The sequence below is a fragment of the Musa acuminata genome, chromosome BXJ2-10, assembly GCF_036884655.1.
Source record: "Musa acuminata AAA Group cultivar baxijiao chromosome BXJ2-10, Cavendish_Baxijiao_AAA, whole genome shotgun sequence".
Classification (NCBI taxonomy): domain Eukaryota; kingdom Viridiplantae; phylum Streptophyta; class Magnoliopsida; order Zingiberales; family Musaceae; genus Musa; species Musa acuminata.
In genome coordinates this window covers 33247200-33273187 of record NC_088347.1, presented here as the reverse complement: position 1 = coordinate 33273187, position 25988 = coordinate 33247200, and the positions used below count along the sequence as shown (strand labels likewise).

Below are 25988 nucleotides of genomic sequence, written 5' to 3'. Positions count from 1 at the left end.
AAAATATGGATAAAATGATCTATAAAATATTTATATACTTTTTTCTTTTTTAGAAAAACACACTTCCTAAAGAAAATAATTTTGATTTTGGGACGAATTTTGACTATTTAACTTCAGGTTTGTCTCGTGGAACGCTCTAAGTTTTAAAAATTTTATATAAATTTTTTTTTAAGAATAATCATCTTACCACTATTTACCATTACTTTTTATATGCGTATACGCATGTATGCCTCTACTCGATCTTATTTCTAGTCGTATTATTCTTGTCATGACTCTTGCACAAGAAAGAAGGGATCAAGTTTGCACATTATAATCATTGATAAGAGAAAAAGCATAAGAATAGGAAGAGAAAAAAGATCGTATCAAGTTCGATAGAAAGAGAAAAGGCCAAATCCACGTGGAGATGCCATTGAGCTAAGCCTATATATAAAAAAATTATATGTTATGAGATGAAAATGATATTTTCACACGATAAAAATACGTTATATGATTTTTTTTAAAATTTAAAGTGCTATTAAAAAACACTTTTTTTTTAAAATTCAACCTTATCATTCACACTTTAAAATATAAAATTATTAATTGCCAAAGGGAAAAAAAATTCTTTTGTTTGAATTAATATACCTTAATTAATATTTATGACATGTAAAAATGTAGTAAAAATGCTTGATTAAAATTTTCATGCTTAACATATGTTTTAGTTAAATTTGACTGTACATTAATATATTGTTAATCGAAGCACAACACATTTCACGACACGAATCTCGAGGCATCAATCTATACCGTGCACGCGTCTCAAAGCGCCACGGAAGTGGATCGTACTTGAACAGTAAACACCACGCGGGACCGAGTTGAGGATGAGCATCCGACCGTTATTCTAGAAATGAACGGTCTTGATCAAAATTGTATCCCCTTGCTTATGATCTCTTCCACTTGATCACATTGTTCAGTGGTATCGCTGGTATCGCCGCCCCAACCCCCGCACTTACGCCGCTACGCCGCCCGCGTCCGCCACCACCTCCTCTCTCCTCATCGCAGCTCCACCCGAAGGGATGCCACTGACTACTCGCACGCTCCCTAGTCTCCGGTCGTCTCCTTCGACCCCGATCCCTCTTCGCAACCCGTTGTCCTCTTCCCACCCCGCGAGCCATTGGAGGATGGGGAGGAAGCACAGCAAGCCTCGCTCGATCAGCTGTACCGTCCGGTTCCGCCCCTGCATCGACATCCACAAGGTACTGCGCATTCTTCTCTTGCTTTCTCCTCGGGTTCTCTTGGCACCGCTGAGTAGAACGAGATCCAAAGTGGTAGGGTAAAGTGAAACAAATCGTGGGATCCACGCTTCGTGATTCGACAGACGGCGGCGCGTCGGACCTGGTGACCAACTTCGAGTCGGATAAGTCGCCGGTAGAGTTTGCGAATCTGTACAAGAAGGACGGGCTCAAGGGTGGCCATGTCATAATGCTTGGCGCCGACGCCGCAAGCCAATCTGCGGCCTTCGAGGCCCTTCGTGCTTACCCTGGTAACTTCGTGATCATCCATAGGTATCTTATCCTTCGTGTGAAAATGTGCATTTTGTTGTATGTTCACATTGTTACGGTTCATTAACATGGTATAAGTGCATAATTTTGCTTTAATAACTTGTCTTCTTCAAATTTATGAATTTTGCTTTCCTCAGTTCCTTCTACGTCCATTTCATCAATGTCCATCTTGCCAAATTGGAGACTTATGTGGGTCGACATAAAGATTTGACGCATTATCATTGAAGTCATGTCTTTTCCTTTCTCTTTGTAGTTCTTCTTTTTTTCGAATTCAAGTTTCGACTTTAATGTTTTCTTGCTTTGTTGAATTGTAACTATAGGTGGTATGCAAGTTGGAGGTGGGATCAATGCAGATAATGCCATGAATTATCTTGTAGAAGGGGCAAGTCATGTGATTGTTACCTCGGTATGTATTCATTTACTTGCATGTAGAATGTTTGCAGTGCGAATGTTTGCAATCCAATCTTATTCACAAGCCTAAACCAACTCCCAGGTCAAAAGGTGATTATAGGGGAAAAAAGAAAGAATGTTAAGAGAACTCTATTGATTCATCCTTTTTTACGTAACACATTGATAGTTCAATGGCTTATTTATAGCTATCAATTCAACAGACCAGAAGGGATACGACTCTTGTCCAGAGTCCCCTTGTGCATTTGGACATGGACACACCTCCTTGGTGTAGAATGTCTTTCATTCTTTCTCTTGACATATATACACAGTATAAATAGTAAAAAGAACTGAAATGTTTATTGTTAGATAATGCTTTATTTATATACAAAATATATAATAGAAATTTCTTATTGATTTTATGTCTTTTGTTGATTACATCATATTTTGATTACTAGTTCTATTATATGCTTATATATGTTGAATTCTAATACCAAGAGCTACTTTCTCACTTTTATAAACATATAAAAATAATTAGGAGCTGAAACTATAGGTGGCAAAGTTGGGGGACAACCTCAATTTCCTGATCCTCCAAAATCTTAAGAATTCAGCTGCCGTTATGCAGGCACTTTGTCTGTTGAAAATTGTGTATTGAACCACCAATACTTGTTACTCTTTCACAGTATGTTTTCAGCGATGGGAAGATGGACCCTGAGCGACTTAAACATCTTGTCAACATGATTGGCAAGGATAGACTTGTGTTGGATCTTAGCTGCAGAAAGAAGGTATACTATTTCTTTGCTAGTAATTGTAGCATGGACTTGTATGCAATTGATGATGTCTACAGTAAAGTTCTGATTTTGGAGATGTGACCGTATCGTAGGATGTGAAACTTGCTGTCTGATAAGGTTCTATGTTTCTTTTATGTTTTACAATTGGTTATAGAACCATTTACTTCAGTTGCAAAATGATGAAATTTCTTGGTTTTGAGTCCACACATCCCTTTCTTCTCCTACATTCCTTCTGGTTAGATCTGATCATGCTTCTATTATGTCAAATTTGAACTATGTTTTGGCCCTTCTGACATTTAGCAATTCCTTTTATTGCATATATTGCTTTAATGTTTTTCATATTAATAATTACCAAATCTTGTAGGATCACTGGTGCAAACAATATTGTTGATACAATTTTCCTTTTTTACCTTGATCTTTTTCCTTTTTCATGTATCTTTGTAGTTGACATGGATCAATTTAAACTCTTGAATTTTAAATCAGATGTTGTCATTTTCTAAGGATTACTTTGCAAGTGTCTGTATCCACCTTGAAGGAAAGCATGCTAGTCTTAACTGTTCCTGTCATATATCTGCACAATTTTTATTGCTGTTTTATTGTTAATTATCCTTCAACAGGACATGACATCAATTTAATCTAAGCCTTAAGATGTCCATGTATGTTGTTCCACATATGCCAAGCATGCTAATCTTAACTCGGCCTGCCTTAGGCACATTTGCTGTAACTATAAATTTGAACACTTTTTTCCCTTAAGTAAACATACTAATTTGATCACTTCCTTCCTGTCCTTCAATGTCAAAAAACAATGCTTGTTGAATTTATTTTTTTTGTTTTGGTGTTATATAATATGACATTATTTTTGGTGTTATATTTTGACTTGTTGTTAACTTGTTAAATTGGTTATTTTCAGGAGGAATTATTTCATTTCTCATCTCTTTTGTTCTTGACCTTTGCTCTCCCACAGGATGGGAAGTATGCCATTGTTACTGACAGATGGCAGAAGTTCAGTGATGTTATTCTTGACAAGGAAACTTTGGAGTTCCTTGCCAAATATTCAGATGAATTTTTGATTCATGGGGTTGATGTTGAGGGGAAAAGGTAGCCTCTCTGGTTCTCATTTTCCTTTTTGATAACCTGAAGTTACTTGCGTGTCTGATTTTTTATAGTTTTAATAAACTGTGGGTTTCTGGTTACTCCTATTATGTAGTGATTCGGCTTGGCATTGTGGGTTAAAATTTAAATTACTTGATAACATATGCCTTACTTGAACCACTAACTGCTCCTTTTGCATGGGGATTATGTTTCTACAACACATTTGGACCATTTTTTTTCTGGCAAGTTTTTATGAAGCTTTTATTTGTTTGTATTGAATGTCAGTCTTTAACCTTTAATATGATGCCATGCTTGTCAAAGCCCTTTATGTTTTTGCTGTCTCTCATATCTGATTTTACCATTTGAGCCTCTTTCCTATGACGACCATCAAATTTTCTTGATGGATTATGTTTTTTTGCTTGGTGCATTTTCATGTTATACTTTTACATTGTTTTCACAACGCTTCATCTCAACTCTTCCCTTTTATAGATGTTAGGTGTTCTGAAACTTCATGAACTTATAGCTTATCCTTGATTTCGTCTTCTCTCTTATTTTACTGTTTGATTACATTGTTAACAAATAGCAACTATCAATATTCAAAAGATCTCGTAATTGTTAGTTGGGCTTGGTTAACTGCAGATAATTTATTAGTTTAATAACGACTGTGGTGCATGCAGATCATCCAATAAAGTGGTGACTTTATCCTTCCAATTCTCATGGTTATTAAGTTTATGTTTATTGTGTTTCTTGACTTTTAAAAGTAACCTTATTGCTGCTGTATTGATGCTACTTGAAACTTAAGGTAAATTGTGGGTGTGAAGAGTTGAGAAATTTATAATTTGTTGTATAATCTGACTTATCCTTTTGTGTTATGGCAGGCTAGGAATTGATGAGGAGCTTGTGATGTTACTCGGTTGTTATTCACCTGTATGTTACTCATTTTCTGACAACACTTCTCCTAACGTGCTAATTATCAATTAGGTTTAGTCAAGAATTTCCCTTGCTGTTTGATATTTCATCATTCTTTGAATAGAACACTCATTTTCTTAATTTATGTTTTTATTTTGATTTATCAATATTTCGTTCTTTTGTAGCCAAAATATTGTGGTGGTGTTCCTTTATAGAAATGAAATTTCTTCATTGTGGAAATACTATGTTTCTTACGATTAGTTACCGGTTGCACTGTTTATGATATAATTACATATGACGGCATTCCTCCTTGGTATTGTTTAGAAATCTGGTATCTTGATACCCAAACAATATGCATGATAGAGATTCTGCATGGTTGCAATGGTGTTTGGTTGATTGTTCTCAATTGGCCATCCTTAATAAAGAATCACAATCTGTAGATATTCTTGCTCCTAATTGGAAGTATTATTATATTCTTAGATTCCAGTTACTTATGCTGGTGGGGTCACGACAATGGCAGACCTAGAGAAGATAAAAACAGCAGGCAAGGAACAAGTTGATGTCACAGTTGGCAGTGCTCTGGATATTTTTGGAGGAAATATGGCATACAAGGAAGTTGTTGCTTGGCACAACAAACAAGTGATGATAAGCCAACAGCCTTCATGAGTTTCTACACGAAATTAACGTTTTAAATCAGATTCCACATGAATATCTATTCTGCTTATCATTTATGCACTTTATTCTGGTGAAGTCTTTATTAAGACTCCAAAATATTTTTGTATTTGTAATGGATATGGTTTAACACAATTTGTTACTCTGTTGTCTGCTTTCACCATTGTGACATCATTCTGTGATGTGGTATGGAGAAGTTAAGCATTGTGCTCGTCATGTCACAGTCGAAGTTGCGAGTAGTGAGAAACATGAAATGGGTTAATGCTTTTACCTGACGATGATAAATGCAAGTGATCCATTCACCCATCTTATGCCATTATGAGAATCACATATTAGAAGATGCCATTACGAAAATGAAATATTAGAAGTGCTTAGTGTTCGTGTTTGATTGCATTTCTCTTGTGGTTCCTCATGTTTGTTGCACTCATTCCTTGTTTGGGTTCACATTCTGCATAGATCTTACCATGAGGATATTTTTGCTGATTCTGGTCTAATTTGTAAGGTTATGATAGAGCTCTCTCTATTGAATTAAAAATGAACTTGTTGATTATGGATTTGTACTGCCGTCATGTAGGTTTAAGTTGTCCCAACAACTTCACAAAGTTTATCACAAATATAAATTTAGAAAGAGAATTGAAGGGGAAGAATATCATGAAGGAAATATTGAAGCAGTATTGAGTTGAGTCGAGACTCGCTACCATGGATGTAAGTTTTTTTTTATTGGTTGTGCTTTTGGTGTGTGGAAATATTGTGCTATTAGCAGCCTGTTTGCAGTGCAATGCATTCTTATCGTCATAAAAAAGTTATAATGATGGGGATATTGTGAATGTTGATTTGAGAAACCTATTTGGGGAAAAGAAGGAATTCAAGGAGAAAGTTGACAATAGATTTTCCAATATCCTGATGGTTTCTCAGTTTGAGAGCAACCCAGTAATACTGAGTCTTTGCATGGAAGACATGGTTGTTTTTCTCTTGCTTCCTCATTTCTAATTGCTCCATGCCATTAAAGGCATCCAGGTTTAGAGCTTTTGGCGGATAGCTGCAAAGGTGATGGTGAGGGGAAGGTAGTGGCAGGGAAAGATGAAAGAGAGAGAAAAGAAGGGAAAGTAATGTTGCCAGAACTTACATTTGCTTTATTCACTAGCATGGTTTTTAGAATTTGTGGCTGGAGATGAGCACTACTACATTGGCATATGACTGAATACAAGAGTTGATTGAGATGAGGATTCTCTCTAATGAGATCCACAGTAGTAGATATAGTGATGGTATGTTGCACTGCCATTATTTGTGATTTTTGTTGATTGACATGACAGTTAAAATCCTCAACAACCAAGTTAGACAACTGGTTACAATGTTGGAAAGAACCAAGGAACCGAGCAATGACAACAAGGTGAGATATGTGAATACCAATCCAAAATTGATTGAATGTGACTCTGATATAACTCTAGTCTCTGTTGGGAATTCTCTTATGGGTGGTTTGTCAAGTGAATATTTCTATGCGAGGAAATTGTGAGATTGTAAGAGTATATATCTGGAGATGTTCCTTGTAGCTACTCTCCACACCTCAAAAGTAGTGTTAGTAGAGTATGGAGTACAAATACAGCAGTTGTATGAAATTAATTTTCCTAGATATAGTAGTGATTTAATCTCTGAGATTAATGTTTGCAGCTACTCAAATCAAAACATTATATGATCGAAGGTTTTAAATACTAATGTATGTACCAATATAAGTTTATGGATTTGATCAAATGCTGATATCAAAATGTACATATGAAAACTCACTTCATTGGTTTGTCATTGCGGACTGCATTTAGCTAAAGCCAGGCTGAATTATATGTGGGGGAAGAGAGTGGGACAGACGATGGTATATGTTGCTCTCATGGCTGGAAGCTTCAATGATAGCGCCATGTCCTTCTCATGGCTGGAAGCTTCAATGATAGCGCCATGTCCTTGTCTGCCAAGACCTCCGGAATCATTCTTCCTCTCATCACCTTACCTGTTCTTCTTTTATGTGGCCTCCTACATCCCCCGTTAGCTCACTCTGCATCCCCCATTAGTTCTCGAGGGAATCTGAAGAAGAGTCGAAGGCTAGCTGAGAGCTTAGCTTCCCTTTTCATGTTGTATACTCGTACAGAGGTCAACGAGTGTACCACTGTGTGATCATGGCGGGGATGCTCCCTGGCGTGGAATGCGCCCGGCGGAGGGGCTTCCATCTCGGCGGTCCGGTGGATTCGTCCACCAGTTCGAGGAGGTCATCCTTTTGCTTGTACAGAACAGGACATGAGGCGCATCTGAGTAGTAGCTCCACGGTACAGTTCACCTTCATCTTCTTCTTGAACATTGAGTTCATCCTCGTTCGTCGTTTTCCTTTTAGCTAACTTGGTGTGGTGGTGGTGGCTCATCAGAAAAGAAGCACCTTGAGCAGAGAAATCCATGGCGAGGCACTCGGACACGTCGCCAGGGAAGCCAGGGAGAGGTTGGATGCAAGACTACAGATCAAGAGGTGTGTGGGGAATCCGGCGTGCATCTCCTTCTTGCCTAGCACACGAGTTGTTTGTTGTGATTGCGTCTGCTGTTTTAACTGCAGGCATAATAGCTTAGGGAGCGTGAAGCAGACCAAGAACGAGGGATGTGGCCAGGGACACAAGCACAGGATCCTTGGCTCTGTGCAGAGAGAGGTGTTCTCTTCCTCCAAGAAGAGCAGCAGGAAGTTTAGTTGGAGCAAGCTGGGGTGGAGGTCGTCGGAGCAGGCGGATTGCGCGGTGTGCTTGGAGGAGTTCGAGACGGGCGATATACTGGTGCACCTGCCGTGCGATCACAGGTTCCACTGGGACTGCGTGTTGCCATGGCTAGAGAGCAGCTCTCACTGCCCATGTTGCAGAACCACCATAGTTTCTCAGTGATCATTTCTGCAGATAACATCGGAATCAGTAATCCGAGAATAGATTAATGGTCTGACCTGCTGCCACTCGAGGCTTCATCATCGTGTTTAGACCCTAAACTGATCCAAGTTGCAGTAACTTTCTGCTGCTCTTGTGCATGTTTGGTGGAACATAAGCAGTAGGTTTCAATGAAAGATTAAGATTAAGATGTTCGTGTTGATTTTGATGATGGATGAGCACAAAGAATTCCTACGCCCAGTTTAACATCCAAGTGTTTTGGTTATAATTCCTTCACTGGATCCTAAATGTTTAATTACCAGAAAGATATTGATAATTTCAACACAGCCTTGTTGTTCATTCTGCATTGGTCAATAACCAAAACTTTTCGTATTTCAAGTATGAAATATGGATAAAGTCTACAATTTACGGCATTTTTAGATTTCTTTTTTTTTTTCCCTGAAGAATAAATGAAGTTTAATGTTTGATGTTGACAAGATGCGGCCCATTTTGTTTCTTTCCTTGTATCAACATCAAGAAAAAAAAATAATTTTCATTTTTGGCAAAAGAAAAGAACTCAAATTTATGTATTTGAAGTTAATAGATGAAGACTAGTTTGCATCTCTCTTTTTCCATATCTCAGAGGAAGTTTGAGTCAGAAAGAGAAGCCATGTTTGCACATATATCTTCTACCTATTTGGTCAGTATCATAATCTTCGGCAACTTTTTCTTTTTTTTCTGAGGGGTACAATTCCATTTTGCAGAGAATTAACAAGATTTATCTTGCAATTAGATTTTTAGTCTCCATGATTAGGTTATATTAAAAATTCTTAAGAATTTGTTTATGATTCCTGTAAAATAACTATAGATCAATGCCAGTGTGTGTTTGGTATGTTCTTCCTGTCATTTAGTTGGAGATAGAAACTAGTCATATCACTGTAGATTGATGATCATCAGCCTTAGAAACCACAACCATTTTCTTCTGTAAGTCATTTATTACGAGCTATGTCATCATTATCATAGTCATGACAAACAAAGACTGACAAAGACCCACTTTGATCACCAAACTTGAAATATTATCTTCTCTTTCTAGGCCACAGTCTTGACTGTCATAAACTAAATAATTTGTTATTAACATCTGCAAGAAATCTCTCCAAAGAGCAAATTGTAAGCCAACAGGATCATCATAGGCCAAGACTAACTCTAACCTTAGTTGTTAACTTGGAATAATGAGATTAACTCAGATAGTTCTTGTTGTTAGATGGCCATATGTAAATGACCACCTGAGACTGACACAGACAGGTGAGCATGAAGAAATAATTGAGATGGTGTATTGTCAGTAGTAAAGTATGTCCCCATTCTGAAATGACAGCCATCAACTCCAAGTGGGAGAATTATTGAGGTTTAGGTGTCTGCTGAAGCTGATGGATATGAGCATGGCTGTCCCATGTGGAGGGAACTGCCCTAAAGCATAAAAATTATGTTGGATGTTTCAGTCTTTGCCATCTAGCCAAGGCCCGATCCGAAGTCTGAACATTGCCCTAGAGTTATATCTGCAGAATAATACCAGTAATGAATTTTTTAGTTTGCAATTTCCTCATCTGCATCTGTAAGTAAAACCTTGGCTGATCTACATTAAGCTGACTTGTACTTTTTACCTTCAGTCCATCTTTATGTCAGACATTTATTTTCGTCACCTCATGGTTTTCCTGATCAAGAGCTTCAGTACAATCTACAAGTTGGTGCTCCTGTAGCTCCATTAAGTGTGGTGGCTATACTGAGCCAAAACATTACCGAAACATGCTTCAGGACAATCTCCTCTTGAAAGAGATTCTCATCAATGTCAGCATATACCCCCAGTTCAAATTAGGGCAATTCATGCTTGCCCTTGGTTTAACGTACCTGATTGCATTCTTTTGCGGCCAATTTGTTGGTTTTCAATCCAATGCACTCTTCTGAGAATTAACTTTTATTGAAACTTCTGTAAAAGCACTTGATCTTGAAAAAGAAGTGATTAATTAATTTTCTACACATGATGGCAATAAATAACATGTTGCAAAAGCACTTTAACCAATAAGATTTGCCAATGGTAAATCTGGGTTATTTACCCAGTCGCTTGAAAGCAACTCCACAAAGGACAACTGAAACAAAAAAACAATAACTAACGGACACTTAAACGATACTTTTGCTTCTTTTTTTTGGATTAGATAGGACTTACCATATCCCGTAGTTATAATTCTATTTCTAAAAGTGAAATGCTTAGTGACAAAAGATGTAACATGAAGTTCGATATATGGATATGTCAGCATAATCTATATAATTCTACCCTGGTGATGCAATCCATCAACAAATCTATTGGAAACAAGAACAGAAATGAAATTTTCAGATGACATTAATTCCTACAAAATTTTCAATCCGATCACATATTGGACCTCCTTGGATGCAATATATATGCTTCCTTTGGAATCATTCCAATGGTTGGATATGAAAGACACTGAGTCCACCAAATATTTTGAACCAGAGACCTGATCCATTGCATCTCAGCCATCCGTTCGATGATTGGATACTGAGTGGCATGATGGTGATGGAGGATAGCCAAGAATTATTTGATCACTAGTTCCTTATTTTTCATCTATTGATGATTTAAGCTACGGGATCTCTTGATTTTTTTAATAAACTGACTCGAAACTTCAATCTTGGTTTATCTTTTCTATTAACTATTTGGAATTTTATTTTATTTATTGCAGGATATTTTGAGGACATCTGATTTTCTTAATTAGAAATGCCCGCAAATAGCAAATGCTGCAAGTTATAGGTGTAGTTGTTTAAATGCCTGCATGTATAGTTACTAATTGTAATTGCAATTGAGATATTAGAGATGATATCAGTGTTTAAATAGAAAGAAGATGATAACAGTTATGCAGACTAAAGTAAAGGAAGAAAGAGGAGCAATGTGAGAGAATGAGGGTACTCTGATCCAATTTTGACTTGTAATCCAGTTCGCAAGTGCAACATTCAATATTTGAAACTGTAAAACTCTTATAAAATGTAGGGGTTTAGTTACTTGTACACATGTTGTAAAATCATCTACTTACATACAACTGTACATTTGCAAGCGGATTGCTTGCTGCAAAATGAACTTGAAGGCGGCTAATCTACCGGCAGACAACCAAACTCTCCCTCAAATCATAGGCTTCAAGGGTTAGGCATTCCATCAACTTGAAGTTCATCATCATAGAGTACAGTTTGATACTAGGTTGATTCACTCTTATGAAAGCTCATACAAAATGCAAGATGGAATACCCAACTCTCAGAAGCATAGGTTGTTGGTTAGTAATACAAAACTTGCACATAATTATCTACCACATCTTTTATCATATATATGTGTGATAGAATACCCAACTCTCAGAAGCATAGGTTGTTTGTTAGTAATACAAAAATTGCACATAATTGCCTACACACACACACATCAATCTTGAGTGAAATTTATTAATCCACCTTTTCAACTAATTATTTAGTCAATTATTAGCAAGGTTCGCAATACCGTACCGTATCGGTGTGTCGAGTACAGTATACTCAGGTGTGTCGAGTACTGTAGCTCTGCTACAGTGCACTCATATGACGGTCCGCGTACCGGCAACCTGTCGGACCGGTATGTACCGCCCGTATCGGGCGGTATAGTTCGGTACTGTAGACCATGATTATTAGTACCTTATGTTCCTTCATTCCAAGTGAAGCTTTTCCTTGTCCCATGCATCCTCCAAGCCTCCAACCATGTTTTGACGCAAGCAGGTTTTTGTTTAACAATATGATCCTATCCCTCCACATCAAGTTTGCACAGTATATGTTGAAGCCATTGGTATAATACAATAGTCTTTGAATTTAAATTTAATATTGATTGTGACATAATGTGATTCATGCAATTAACTACTGAAAAAGTGATTAAATACATTCTTGCATTTCAAATTTAAATCCAGTAATTGCATGATTGTCAGCTTATTTTGATATTTCCTCAATGGGGGTATCATGATTTGATCATATGTATATGTAGAAGTGTGTGTCTACCTATTGAAATAAACAGTAAAATTCTCTAGATTGAGAAATGATCCATCCACCACCTTCAGGTGTAAATCTGAAACTTATTTTGCTCAAGCTCAATAATGTTTTTTTAATGTTTTCAGAGAAGCTCCCATGTGATGCTATGTCATCTTATGGAGTTGAGGAACACATATTTCTCATCTTTGAAATAGATCCATTAGAGGTTGAAGAACTGTAATCTCCCAGCATTCCACAACTTAAATTTAACCCAACTCCTTTGCTCACCTGCCTTCCTCTTCATGTCTCCCATATTCTATTCAGAAGCACCATTATTGCTTTTTTGACAGATTATATGCCTCCTTAATATAAATATATGCTTTTATAAGAAAATGTCTACTCTTGAAATCTTGTTATTATTCCGTAGCTTGATGCATAATTACGATGCTCGAGCGTATCAACATGTTTACCCAATTTCAATTACTAACCACCTTAGGTCACCAATTCATTCATCCTCAAGATCTCCAGATGCTAAACAAACATAGTGAACAAAATAAATCGAGAGAGTTAAGCAACCTATAAGCGTCAGATGTATCCGTTCATTACAGTCCTCAATCACAAGAGATTCACTTTCCCAACGATAACCCTAACTTTAGAGGGCAAAAGCCCTCCATAGATCTAAAAAACATGTATTTCAAATGTCATAACAAAAGAAGGAAATGCAAATAAACATAGCGAAAAAGATTAGTGCCAAAAGATCAAGAAAAATTGATCTATCATCTTTTTAAGCAAGAATTCAAGGCATCCACCATGAATATGAGACAAACAATTAGTACTATACAAATAGATTTTCAGGAAATTCGCTTGATCGTCAGATTAGTACCTGACGAGAGTCGGCGGAGGAGGGAGCGACGGCGGTGGCCGCTCCGCGCAGAGGAAGGACGCGAGCCGGAGCCTCGGACGGCCTCGGGGCCGGTGATGCGACGACCGCGGGGCCGTGCAGCTGCTTCCCGAACCCAGTGCTTGATTCACAGCGAAAGGAGGAGGCGAGGCGAGAAACAGCCAGCGACGGGGCGGGACATTCAACGAACCACCAGCAAATGCCAACCCGAAAGAGTGAGTCGACCGTGAAACCCTGCGACGGTCTTGTCAACCTTCAAGTCCTGATGAGTGGATTCTGCCACGTCAGGTCTTGAGAGACCATATCACCCCTGAACGACTTCACGGGCTTCCTCTGGAGCAAGAATTTCTCCAATATATTTTTAAACCGTCCTATAGTTACCCGTTACTTCATACCCGACGGTGTACCGAGTGTTGCGATTGGACATATTACTTTGTCTAAGCCACGATGGGACCCGCTGTTCCCTCCCAAGAGAGAGTAACTTATATGACTAATATATTCTTTTTCCAATAATTTAAACGCATTATTTTTAGAGCGAATTCAAAAGAAATCATAAATTTAAGAATTTTTTTTTGGAGAATCCCAAATTTAAAAAAAATTGTAAATTATTTTTTAATAAATATTTTACCTTTAGCTCTTACCATCTCTTACGGTAAGTAACTTTTTAAGCCGTGGCCTCGGGGCCGACGCGGCTCGGTTCTGAGGTCCAGAAGTCGGGGATCTCGGGCGATGTCCCTCGGGGTCTCCCTGCGGTCGGGCACCGTGGTTCAGGATCGGTCGTTCGGGTCGGCAGGTCGGCGGTTCGGGTCGGGAGGAAGCTCCGAGAAGAGGCGACACCGTCTTCGTACCTGCACACAGGTCGGGTCGGGGTGCTCGACCCGATCCCTTCGACGATCAAGTTAGAGAAAGATGTGGAGGGGGTTTCAGAGAAAGAGAAGCAGAAGTGCTTTCTAGTGTGTTTCGCCTTGTCCACTTTTGTTTGGAACTTGGGGGTATTTATAGATGAGCTTGGGTGTTACCTGATGTGCCCGTTTGCAGGGCAGGACTGTACCTTTGGTGGCGTCTGACATTGTCACTGAGGCTGTGTGGGAGGCCGAGCTGCTGCAGGGTATGGCGAGCCTTGGGGATCGTGTCGCTCAGGGGATGCTGTCATGGCGTGTCACATCATCATTTTTACCCCTATCACCATCGATTGCCCTTACACCGTAAAAAAAAAGCGTAGAACTATGATAATACAAGGGCACATGCCGACAATGACTATATGTAATAAGCCCATTGTAAATGATAATTATGATAATTATGCTTCTAGCATAAGAATCATGGATGAAACATGTAGGGATAAGATTATTAAGATAAACATAGATAGTAGCAACCCTCACGATGATTGTGAGTGATGGTGTAAGATGGAGATGATAGATTCAAACAAATTTATTTTTTTAATTTATTATAGATAAAATGTTCTTCACACGCATGGGGCCCTCCCTAAGAATTTGTAATGCTGCACGAAAAATTCTCAAATTTATTAAAATTTTTCGAGAATTTATTTTTTATTGTTAATTATATAATACTGCAAGGACACACATATGTTTGGACGGTTGATTTGACACATTTGTCCTCAGTAACGCATAACGAACCTCGCACTCTAGTTGAAAGAGGGCGCCGCCGTCTGTGGCTGTCCTCCTCCTTTCCAACCGCGCCGCGATGCTCGCTCGCCTTCGTAGTTCGCCGCAATGCTCTCCTCCCCTTGTTAGTTACAACTCCACCGCCTGCGCGACCTCTTCTCCTCCTCGTCAGCCGATGGCGCATCTCCTGACACCCGCTTGATGGTCGAATACCTGGTGAAGTCTTGCGGGTTCTCCGCCACCGAGGCGGCCGAGGCCTCTAAAACCCTAGCCCACCTTCGATCGACAGAGAAACCCGATGCCGTCCTCACCTTCATGAGATCCCAGGGCTTCGATGGCGCACCTCAGAAAGATGATAACTTGGAAGCCTGGCTGGATTCCTCTGCTGGGATGTGGAGAAGAACCTTGCCCCAAAGTTTCTATCTTTAAGCAGCATGGGCTTCTCGGACTCCGAACTCGTTGAATTCATCCTGTCGATTTCCCTTGACGTCCACCGTTCCCTCCTCCCCAAGTTGGAGATGTGGGATGAAGTGTTTGGATCGCAGGAGCTCCTCCTCGAGCATGTCAAATCAAGAGGCGACGTCGGTTTCTGACCCACAGAATTGAGAACAGGGTGCTTCCCAACCTGTCGTTCTTAAGGGATATGTGCGGTATCTCCGAGGAAAGGATCCGTCTCATCGTGAGAAATCATCCACATTTTGTCATAAAAAACAGATAATCTCCGGGCTTTGGTTGTTCGAGCTTAGGATATGGGGATGCCCCGGGAATCGATGCTAGTCATGTGGACCATCACTGTCCTCTACCTGGTCTGCGAAGAAAACATTGAGGCCAAAATCAAGCTCATGACAAGCTTGGGTTGGTTAGAGGCGGAGTTCCATGCCGCATTCAGAAAAACGCCAAAATTCTTATCTATTTCCGAGAAGGAGTTGCAGTGAAAGATGGAATTTTCGTCAATGAAGTTGGGTACATGCCTCCTGCAACGCCCATCAGCCGACGCTGTTGTTGTTTAGTTTGAAGAACAGGGTAATTCCTAGGTCTCGTGCGATGGAGATGTTGAAGTTGAACGGGTTATGGACCTCACGGTACAAGTTCCATTCCCTTGTAACGAGACAAGATACAAAATTTGTGGAGAAGTTTGTTCTCAGCTACAAAGAAAATGTTCCTGAGCTGCTTGACATTTATAAGTTGTGACTGGGTGAGAAGAGAGTTGATTTCTGTCATTTTGGATTTTGAGAATTAGTAGCGCATGATTGATGGTCCATTCAGGTGTTGAAGAATTAGTAGCGTAAATTTGATGATCCATTCAGGTGTGACTTTCTTCAGCACTGCATAAACAGAAATTCTGAACCAATCTTGTAGTAGCTTTCTAATTATTCCTTGATGTTTCTGAAGCATATGACAAATTGTTTATTTGGATGTGAAACTGCCAAGTTTTTATTCAAATTCCACTCAGCAACCTGATTGAGAAGTAGGATAGATTTATCTTGGGAACATGTGAGCTGAACTCTGTGCAATTTATTGTCTGACAAATTTAAATAGTTGGTTGAATTCAAGTTAATTTTGAAATTGATCATAGGTGAAATTTTTGGTCAAGGAAGTCAGACGTATTCCATCCTACATCATCTGCCAGTCAAGACTAATAATTTGCAGTCTGGAGAATCACACTATTCATTTCTATTGTGTAATAGTATTGTTGAAACTGAAAGTTGATAGTCAATGTACAATACGAGCTGCCTTCCACTGTATTCAGTAAAAAATTTATGGGCAATTGTTCTTTGTTACAAAGAAAATGTCCCTGACCTGCTTGACATCTTTGTGACTGACTAAGGTAGATAATACCTCTAGATTGGGATTCTGAAAATAGAATTAGAAGGTTTTATTTGAAGGTCTATCCAGGAGTAGGTTTCTTCTTGTTTAATAAGTTCAAGAGTAGGAGACTAGGAGTGATTTTAAACGAATCTTTTTGTCTTAATGATTCATTGCTCAATTAAATTTTGTCATTTAATTCTTTTTTCATATGGTAAATTCTCCATAGTTGGTCTGTCTGTGAACTGCAAGATTTCCAAACTTCTAGTGATCCGATTGTGATGGCATTTTGGATCTACCGTAGGAACTTGTGGCTGTCCAAATTATTGCCTGATGGGTACTTAGACGTTGTCATGTTGGAGTTTCTAATAGTTAATTTTCAGAGGAGTTATGCAATATCTGCATAAGGTCTTCATACAAGTTCCATAATCTCCATCAAATGTTTGAGTCCTAGGCGCTTCATTGAATTTTTGGCTAGCAACAATTTCACAAAATACTTTAAACACCGAAGTCTTGTTTCTATAACTCGTTTTGAGTGATTCCTCATACTGATTTGTCACTTTGCATATCTCTGAGCAGAAGGTATATAAATGCATTATAGAATTGTTATATTTAGTCAACTGATTCATTTGCATGCTAATTAGAATATTACATTTTAAAGTTCTTTTATGCATTGTGATTTTTGCATGCATACTCTTTTGGTGGTCTGTATGATCATCATGGGCTAGATATTACTAGGAAATGCACTATTCACATATCAGTCAGATCTAACATTGTTAAGAGATGGGGGGCCTACCATCTCCTTGTTGTTCCATGAGATGTTCCATGAGACTGGAGACGAACTGTACTCTCTTGGAGCAATGTTATTTTGTTGTTATTGTTCGGAGCTTTTATTTTGATTGTAGATTCCATCCCCAATCCAAAAATTCTTATGGAAACAAATCTCTCGTTAGAAGTGTGACACTATTGATTATATCATTTCACACAATACATGAACAAGCATAAGCGATTCTACTTATCAGGCTTCTTAAAATATCACTTGACCATCAATATATAAACTGCAGTATATTTGACATGATATGCATTGTTATCTAATAGCAAATGGCAATAATTGCTACATTGATGAATGTTTTTTCTGATGGGCTTGTACATTATGGAACTAATTAGCCATTAATTGACTTAATCATAGATATGGTGAGCACTAATATCTCATATAAATTATGTTGCTGAAATTTCTATTCACTCTAATGATCAACTGCATCGACATAGCAAGGTATCATCGAGAAAAATATGTGATTAATTGGACAAAGGGTATGCAAATCTAAATATCAGGGAGTTCTTGGAAGTATCGACTTGCAGAGCACTGCCCCCCATATGGCTGTGGAAGATCTACAATGGAAGTGATGATTGCTGGAGGCTCCTTTGTTGTGAACTTTTCTCTTCTTCCAGCCCCCATTCAACTTGACTTGGTGAATAGATCCATTTCTTATGTTCAGTTGCAATTCCCTCTCTTGGAATGAATCTTGCACAAGCATTGGTAGGGACAACTGGTGGTTGGTGGTGCCTCAGGAAAACACAACCAGATCTGTTTTCTTTGTTTGTTTTGCAGGATGATCAATATAGGCTCTTCTAATTTTGGAACTGGTGTCAACCCAGTCAAGCTTGTGGCAAAAGTTTTGCTGGAGGGGACTACAGGCTTCTTAGCTTAATTTTGTCCACCTCACTTTTCAAGCAGGGGGACAACAAGGTGGGATGTGGTTACTAAATCCTCTGTAAGATCTTAAATGATGGCAGTTTCACATGAATCCTCTGTTGTGGGATTGGTTCTCATGAGTATACTTGGGTTTTGTCTGCTGATGATGTGGTTACTAAATCTTCTAGGACTCAATCTGCTGTGGTTAAGAATTACAATGATAATGTTTGATTATGACATTCCTATGGGGCCAGAGATATATGATCTGAATGTTACTCTGGCGCAAGTTCCCAACCTCATATTATTTGCATGTCATCTTCTGGCTTGGGGATCTGAATGTCATCTTTGTCAGCTGATAATTAATATATGAAACATATCTTCCAGAATTGTAGGCTGGTCCAATTTTGATGAATCTGATTCTTTTGATGTTGACTGGGTTGATAGGGGTGTGGTAAAACCTTGGGGAATATTTTTAAAAGAACCAAGTGTTTGAAATCTTTTTCTAGTGACATTCTTTATCCTGCCAAGAATATTAGGATACTGATAGATACTTCAGTTAGGAAACATTCTTGATTCAATATAACATATATGTGCCATCAAATATTAAGAGACTTCATATAAACCCCTTTCATCAGTATTCATCCATATACAAAACTCAAGTTTGTAAATATTAATCATGGTTGAAGTTTCTAATTTGAATTTAGAAAATAAAACTATAACATCCTTAAAATTCCTAATAAAATTACTAATGTCATCAAAATTTAAGCACCTCTGTTCTAACAACTATTATGGATTAACTAAGAAGGCGCACATATGCACACATATCATAATCATATTTTTTGAGTAATATATGTGGGTTTTACATGTAATGTCAAAGTTTTATAATAACCTATTTTTCAGTTATATATATATATATATATATATATATATATATATATATATATATATATATATATATCCATTTAATGATCTTATGTTGATTACTTACTAATTAGGTTTTCAATGGTATAGAAAATACATAAATTTAAAATAGATATAATACCCTCTATGCTTTCACGATTATTTGACTCCTTATTTTTAGACTTAAAATATTAAAATACTGATTGTTTTATTCGATTTGAGAAGACATGGATGTATTATGTTTAAAGAAACATTAATATCAATTAAATTTTAATATTATAAAACATAGATGTATTATAATTTTAATAATTCTATATACATATATTATAAACAAAAAAATAGAAGGGCAAACACGAAAATTATCGACTTTGAATCGCCAGGGATACACATGTAATTTTGTACTGTATACGCGCGGGATATAGTCTTTTCTTGCGCCATCAACGCTGCAAGCGCTGCTATGATGCGGCCCTCGGTCGTTCGCCGCAGGAGCCTCCTGCCCTACTTCCGACCTTGTTTCCTAGGGTGTCTCTTCTCTTCCTCCTCCACCGCCAACACCGCCGCTGCCTGCCGCAGTCCCCCGGAACTTCTTGCCTTGTCTGAATACCTCGTGAAGTCCTGTGGGTTATCCGACGCCGAGGCCTTAAGGGCCTCCAAGTCCCTCGTCCATTTCGGAACCACCAAGAAAGCCGACGTCGTCCTTGATTTCTTGAAATTGCACGGCTTCGACGGTTCCCACATCAAGAAATTGGTCCAGATTTACCTTAGGTGTCTATGCTGCAACGTGGAGGATAATCTCGCCCCAAAGTTTCAATCTTTCCGCGAAATGGGATTCTCGGAGACCGACCTCGTCGAGATCATCTTGTCGAATCCCTGCATCCTTCGCCTTAGATCCCACGATTCCGTCCTTTCCAAATTGAAGATGTGGGAAGGTCTGATTGGATCGAGGGAGCGCCTTGTTAATCATGTCAAGAAGAAATGGTTCTTCGGCTGCAGCATAGAGAAGACGGTACGGCCTAATCTTAATTTCTTTAGGGATGAGTGCGGTATTCCTGAAGAAAGGATCTCTCGTGTCGGGAGACAGCACCCAAATTTTCTTGTGCGGAGCTTAGATTCACTCCGGGCTTTAGTCGTTAAAGCTGAGAATCTGGGGGTGCCTCGTCATTCTGTCATGTTTATGTGAGCTCTTTATGCTCTCTCCATGGTCAGCAAAGAAAGAGTCGAGGCCAAGGTCAAGCTCCTGATGAGCTTTGGGTGGTCAGAGTCAGAGTTCTCCAATGCAGTCAGGAAGATGGCGGCCTTCTTATCTATTTCCCAGGAGGCTCTGCGGAGAAAGATGGAATTTTTGACCGAGGAAGTTGGGTACAAGCCTTCCTGCATCGCCGACCAGCCATTGATTTTGTGCTATAATCTGGAAAAGAAGCTGATTCCTCGGTTCCGTGTGATGGAGCTGTTGAAGTCGAAAGGGTTATGGACTGCAAAATGCAATCTGACTTCCTTAGCAGTATTACCAGATAAGAAGGTTATGGAGAAGTTTGTTATGCCGTATAAAGAAAAGGTCCCTGAGCTGCTTGAAATTTTGGGACTTGCTGCTGAGAAGGGATCGTCACCCTCCTCTTTTGAATTCTGAAAATAGCATGTGAAAGGCTTGCTTGAATGTCCTTTCAGGTGTGATATTCTTCTTATTTAAATATCTAACTAAGCAGTGACTTTCAGTCAATCTTATTGTAGCTTCCTAGTTGATTACTCAAATGTTCCTCTCTCTCTCTCTCTCTCTTTGCAGATATAAACCATTCATTTCAATGTGATACTGCAAAATATTCAAATTTTCCTTGGCAACATGATTGAGATGTCAGTGTGAACCCACTTTAGAATATCAAAGAGATATATTTCAGCTTCTCACATATTAAAGAAGGAAAAAGAAAACAGGGGTGGAGAAGCTATTTTTTCCATAGAGTTTCATTGTATTAGTGCACTTACCATCAAACATTCAGTACATAAGTCTGATGTCTACTTTTGTAACTAATAACAGACTTGCCAAAAAGCTTGAAACCAAAACCTCTTTAAGTGACTTATTAAAAGTGAGTCATCCTGATGAGTATACTTTTGAATCTTTTTATACAAAAGGTATATAGGTCACTGTGAGATTGTTGTTCCTTGTCATTTGAGTATCTTTGCAAGCTTGGTGACTTGTTTGCTTATTCGAAGGTTACCTCTTTTAGTGACTTATTAAAAGTGAGTCCTCCTGATGAGTATGCTTTTGAATCTCTTTATACAAAAGGTATATAAGTCACTGTGAGATTGTTGATCCTTGTCATTTGAGCATCTTTGCAAGCTTAATGACTTGTTTGTTAATCGGAAGGTTACACTTAAGTGTTCTATCTTTGTTTTTCTAGCATCACGTGCTTATTCTCTTGGCATTTTTTTATCACTGTTTGCTGATCATGAGATGCCTCACCATAGTGTTACACACTTAGTACCATGTTAGTAGTCAGCTTGCTTTAGGATGGAAAGATATGCAAATTGCACATATATGCATGAGATGAAAGCCCTCCTTTTATCCATCTGGGAACAAATTAGTTGATTGCAGGTTGGAAGACCTTTGCTTAAAGCACCCAAATTAAAGTACTATTGCCGAATGTCCTAACCACTCACTTTGGACAGGCTAAAATGTTCACTCTATTTTTAACAAAATACACAAAGAAAACACAAAAAAAAAGTCTTAAAATTGTCGATCGACACATATTCAAATTTTCTGCAATTGCCTTTGACTACTATAATAGACCTGTTTGCCATTCAACTACTAGTTTAATAATGTAATTGTCCACTAACAACAATTCATTGCTGACTTCAATAAAGAATAACAATTATGATTGTGCTCGGTAACGTGGATATGTTTTCAGCAAGTTTGTTATTCCTGGGCATGCTTATGTTATGGATCTGCACTATATTCATATAAGCATTTATTAATTGTTTTTACCGATATACAAAAAATGTTAACTAAATATTGAGATTCAGTATTTCCATTTTTACATGAAGTTGATATTTAATTTGTGTAGCACTATTGAATCTGAAGGTTTAAATAAAGAGGACTGTTATTTTTTTTTACCATTGTGTTACCCTTTATTTGTGCATGAGTAGACCACAGAATTGGCTAGAAAATACAGGGTAGCGGTCAGATCATCAGTCGATCAGATTGTTTTTACCTTTCCCTTTGAGCTCAAACAGAGTGGTTCAATTTTATTGTCAACTTTAAGGTTGGATAAGTTGTGCGATTTTCTATGTTTGATTTTTTTCAAAATTTCATTCTTCTTTAGGATTTTAGCTTGGGTAATCTTCGCGATGAGCCTGAAAGAAGCTATATGTATTATGAGGAGAGTTGTTTCATAGACACTAGGGATTTTTAGGCAAACAATTATTGCTTTATGACGATGTTTCTTCTCCCAGAAACTCTATGATTTGTTACATTTTTTTTTCTTTTATAGCAAAAAGAGAGACATAGGGAGATACAGAATGCAATTGTTACAAGATTTTTTTTGTTGTTGCTATTTGTGAAGTGGATAAACTCACTTGTGTCGGAGTTCTTACAACCGTGAGACCGGATAGGAATTAAACTCATTTTTAGCTTAGAAATGGTTATAAAGATAGAAATTTGAATTCAAGGATAAAAGAAAAATCTTCTGTATACAAACCCTAATTAATTTTGTGGAAAATGGATAGGTATTTTGTTGCTGTAGACTATTTCCCCATGTCATGAAAACATTGTGAGTTTTCATGAACTTAGCAATGTAGTAGCAGATGCTGTCGTGGATGAACTGTGAGCAGATGCAGTCTAGTGATAGATCTTTCATGACCTTAGTGGCTTGATTTGGCAAGAAGAGGAAGGAAGAGGATCAGAGCAGATGAGATGGTATAACAAGGTCTCACTGCAAGATGTAGATTTATTACCGATCTTATCTGTACTCGAGAGTGAAAGCAATCTCTTGAATGATCAATTAAAAGACAAATCGCTTCAGATGTGATCTTCAAAAAGGAAAACTTCAACAGAAAGGAGACAGGTCGTCCAAGAATCTGAATCCATCCCTCCCTGGATGGAGGCACAGCACTCAGGAAATGTCTGCAGCGTAAGAACACTGGAGATCGTGATCCAAAAGCCTTATGAGCCGCCTTTCACATGATTGTGGATTGAACATGGAAGCTGTCACATCTCATATTTATAAAAAAAATAAATTATTTTTATTATATTTTTATTTTAAAAATTAAAATTTTATTTTCGTAATATTAAATATTTTGTAACTAAAAAAATCGTATCTTAGCAAAACCACAAGTGAAAAAAAAAATATTCATCCAAAATTTAAATATATTATAAAAAAATATATTATTTTTTAAAACAAATATAAGATAAAATATATAAATAACAATATATTTGGTATGAAATTTTAAAAAAATCATAAAATATACTTTAATATTATATAAATATTAATAATTTAATATAAAAATAATAATATATCGATTCATTATAAAACTCATGTATAAAAAAAATAAAAAAATTTCTTATGTAAAGAATAATATGATGCAACAGTAGTCGTATGCAATATATCTTGATGATATAAATAATGGTCAGGTAATAAAGGAATGAAGAGGCATATTTTATCTATTGTATTCCTTCCAATTACGAATGAACTGATTTCGCTTGTCTACAAGAGGATATGTTTCTCTCAATAATAAATGAAGAAATTATCTGATCGTCATGTCTGATAGCATATTAATCTCCAAAGAGAATCATCTACTTACTCTCGATAGGGATACATAATCAATCATGATTATTTCATTTATATTCATCCACTCATTCATACATTTATTTAAGAAACCGTATGAGAAAATATTATGATGAATTATATTTGATGTATGACTTATTAGACTTCGTTCATTGGTGGCTCCACACCATGATGGATCTGACCACTCAACATAGTCATATATACAACATAGTAATAATCATATCAATATTATCAATTTAATCTAAACAAATAAGAAAAAAATAATAATTATTTTCAAATGATACTTTTAGATAAAACTTTTAAGTAATTCAAATCATAAAGAAATGAGACATCAATCGTTCAATAATCTTCGATCAATCGAAACCTTAATTGGAATAGCCAAATCTATTTGAACCAAACTCAATTTAATTACGACTTAAAGAAACCTATCTCAAATCCTTATATAATTGGTTTGTAATTATCTAAAACTAGTCTAACTTAGACTTGAATTGATTAGGCTAGCCTAGAATCATTTTGAATCAACTAGAATTGACAAAACCAGTTTGATTTAGTCGATTAACGAGCTCGAACTAATAGAAGGAGAGAAAATTAAACTATATTTCATAGTGCTAACTCATACCAAACTAGTCTATCTGAGTCTTGAACGAGTCATATATGTCATATATACTTATCCTAGGTACTAAATTGGGTTAATGTACAACAAACTAGATAGAGAGGTGATGATGCATTTAGCTCTGGTTGTATAATTGGGCAAGCCTTCGCATGCTATGTTAAGCTTCACTCGTGAGTTGAGCTAAGTCTTACTACTAAAATAGGTCACGTTTGATTTGCAGGTGCTAGTCATAGGTGCCCAGCAAGCCAATCACGTGAGTGATGGCACGTGTGACTTGATACAGAATCTTTTTGCTTATTATATTTTGACGTATATCACTTTATAACTATTGCATAAATGCATATATATATATATTGTGATGTCCTTGGATTTGTGCAATGGGAATCGGATCGTGATGAGATCACGATAAGATCGATTCACCTTTAAACACATATCCTAAATAATCCCGGTCATAGGTTACTCGAGAGGGACATCGTGATAACCGGATAGACTGGTGTGCTGTATACCCGTCCATATGATGGATGCAGCTGGTCTCATAGCTGCTCGTGTAGGGACACTAGGGATACAGTACAGGTGCTCATTGGAGAATGAGTTCACTGATTGATCCGCTTACGGAATGCTGGATGGTTGATGATGCCTTATTGTCAGACATCGATTCCGTAGTCCTAGTGGTGTATCTGGTCCTTAGACTTGAGACACCAAGGATGTCCTGTATGAGTGCTCCACTCTTTGATACCAGACTTATAGGTTTGGCTGTCCCAGATCTAGTACAGCTGGTCATTGGGAGTGGTAGTCGACCTTACGAGGGCTATTGAGTGTCGATAGAGGATCATCCACTCTCGGCGTCATGAGAGGAATATCCCATGTGTTCTTGCTCAGACAAATCCCTGACCAGGGTCATTCGGGTTGAGAGAAAGAGTTCTCCGGGAGAATCCGATTAGAGCGAGACTCGAGTAGAAACCGTATGGGTCTGACAACACCATGCTCGATATACGGTCTCTGGGATATTAGATGGATGAAGGACTATAGGTACATGGTAACTGAGGACAGACAGGTCCAATGGATTGGATTCCCCTGTATCGTCTGGGGACTACGGCGTAGTGGCCTAGTACGTCCATAGTCGATGAGTCGAGTGAATTATTACAGAGATAATAATTCACTGAGTTAGAAGGAGTTCTGACAGGTATGACTCACGGCCAGCTCGATATTGGGCCTAGAGGGTCACACACATATGGTAGGCATTGCGATGAGTAGAGGTTCGGATATGAGATATCCGACGGAGCCCTTGTCTTATTGGATGCAGATCCGATACCCACTAGGGAAAGACCCATTAGGGTTTGACATGGGATCTCTATAAATAGGAGGGATTCACAGCCTC

At 37.9% G+C, this 25988-nt stretch overlaps 2 protein-coding genes and 1 long non-coding RNA gene across 3 annotated transcripts; 2 read left to right on the top strand and 1 right to left on the bottom strand.

Moving 5' to 3' along the window:
* The first annotated feature begins 935 nt into the window (after positions 1 to 935).
* LOC103969116 (1-(5-phosphoribosyl)-5-[(5-phosphoribosylamino)methylideneamino] imidazole-4-carboxamide isomerase, chloroplastic) lies at positions 936 to 5549 on the top strand. The gene is made up of 7 exons (XM_009382562.3): positions 936 to 1229; positions 1306 to 1516; positions 1856 to 1941; positions 2606 to 2707; positions 3678 to 3811; positions 4684 to 4732; positions 5195 to 5549. The coding sequence occupies exons 1-7, from the start codon at positions 1050 to 1052 to the stop codon at positions 5378 to 5380; spliced, it is 948 nt and encodes a 315-aa protein (XP_009380837.2). The 5' UTR covers positions 936 to 1049; the 3' UTR covers positions 5381 to 5549.
* Positions 5550 to 7304: 1755 nt separating this feature from the next.
* LOC135626001 (probable E3 ubiquitin-protein ligase RHY1A) lies at positions 7305 to 8480 on the top strand. Its single transcript, XM_065131192.1, has 3 exons — positions 7305 to 7695; positions 7792 to 7889; positions 7974 to 8480. Exons 1-3 carry the CDS (start codon positions 7549 to 7551, stop codon positions 8287 to 8289), a joined length of 561 nt encoding a protein of 186 aa, XP_064987264.1. The 5' UTR covers positions 7305 to 7548; the 3' UTR covers positions 8290 to 8480.
* Positions 8481 to 9237: 757 nt separating this feature from the next.
* LOC135625133 (uncharacterized) lies at positions 9238 to 13507 on the bottom strand. The gene is made up of 4 exons (XR_010491911.1): positions 13184 to 13507; positions 10168 to 10263; positions 9924 to 10042; positions 9238 to 9818 (listed from the first exon to the last, which is right to left on the bottom strand). It is a non-coding gene; the product is annotated as an uncharacterized LOC135625133 (long non-coding RNA).
* Positions 13508 to 25988: the final 12481 nt, after the last annotated feature.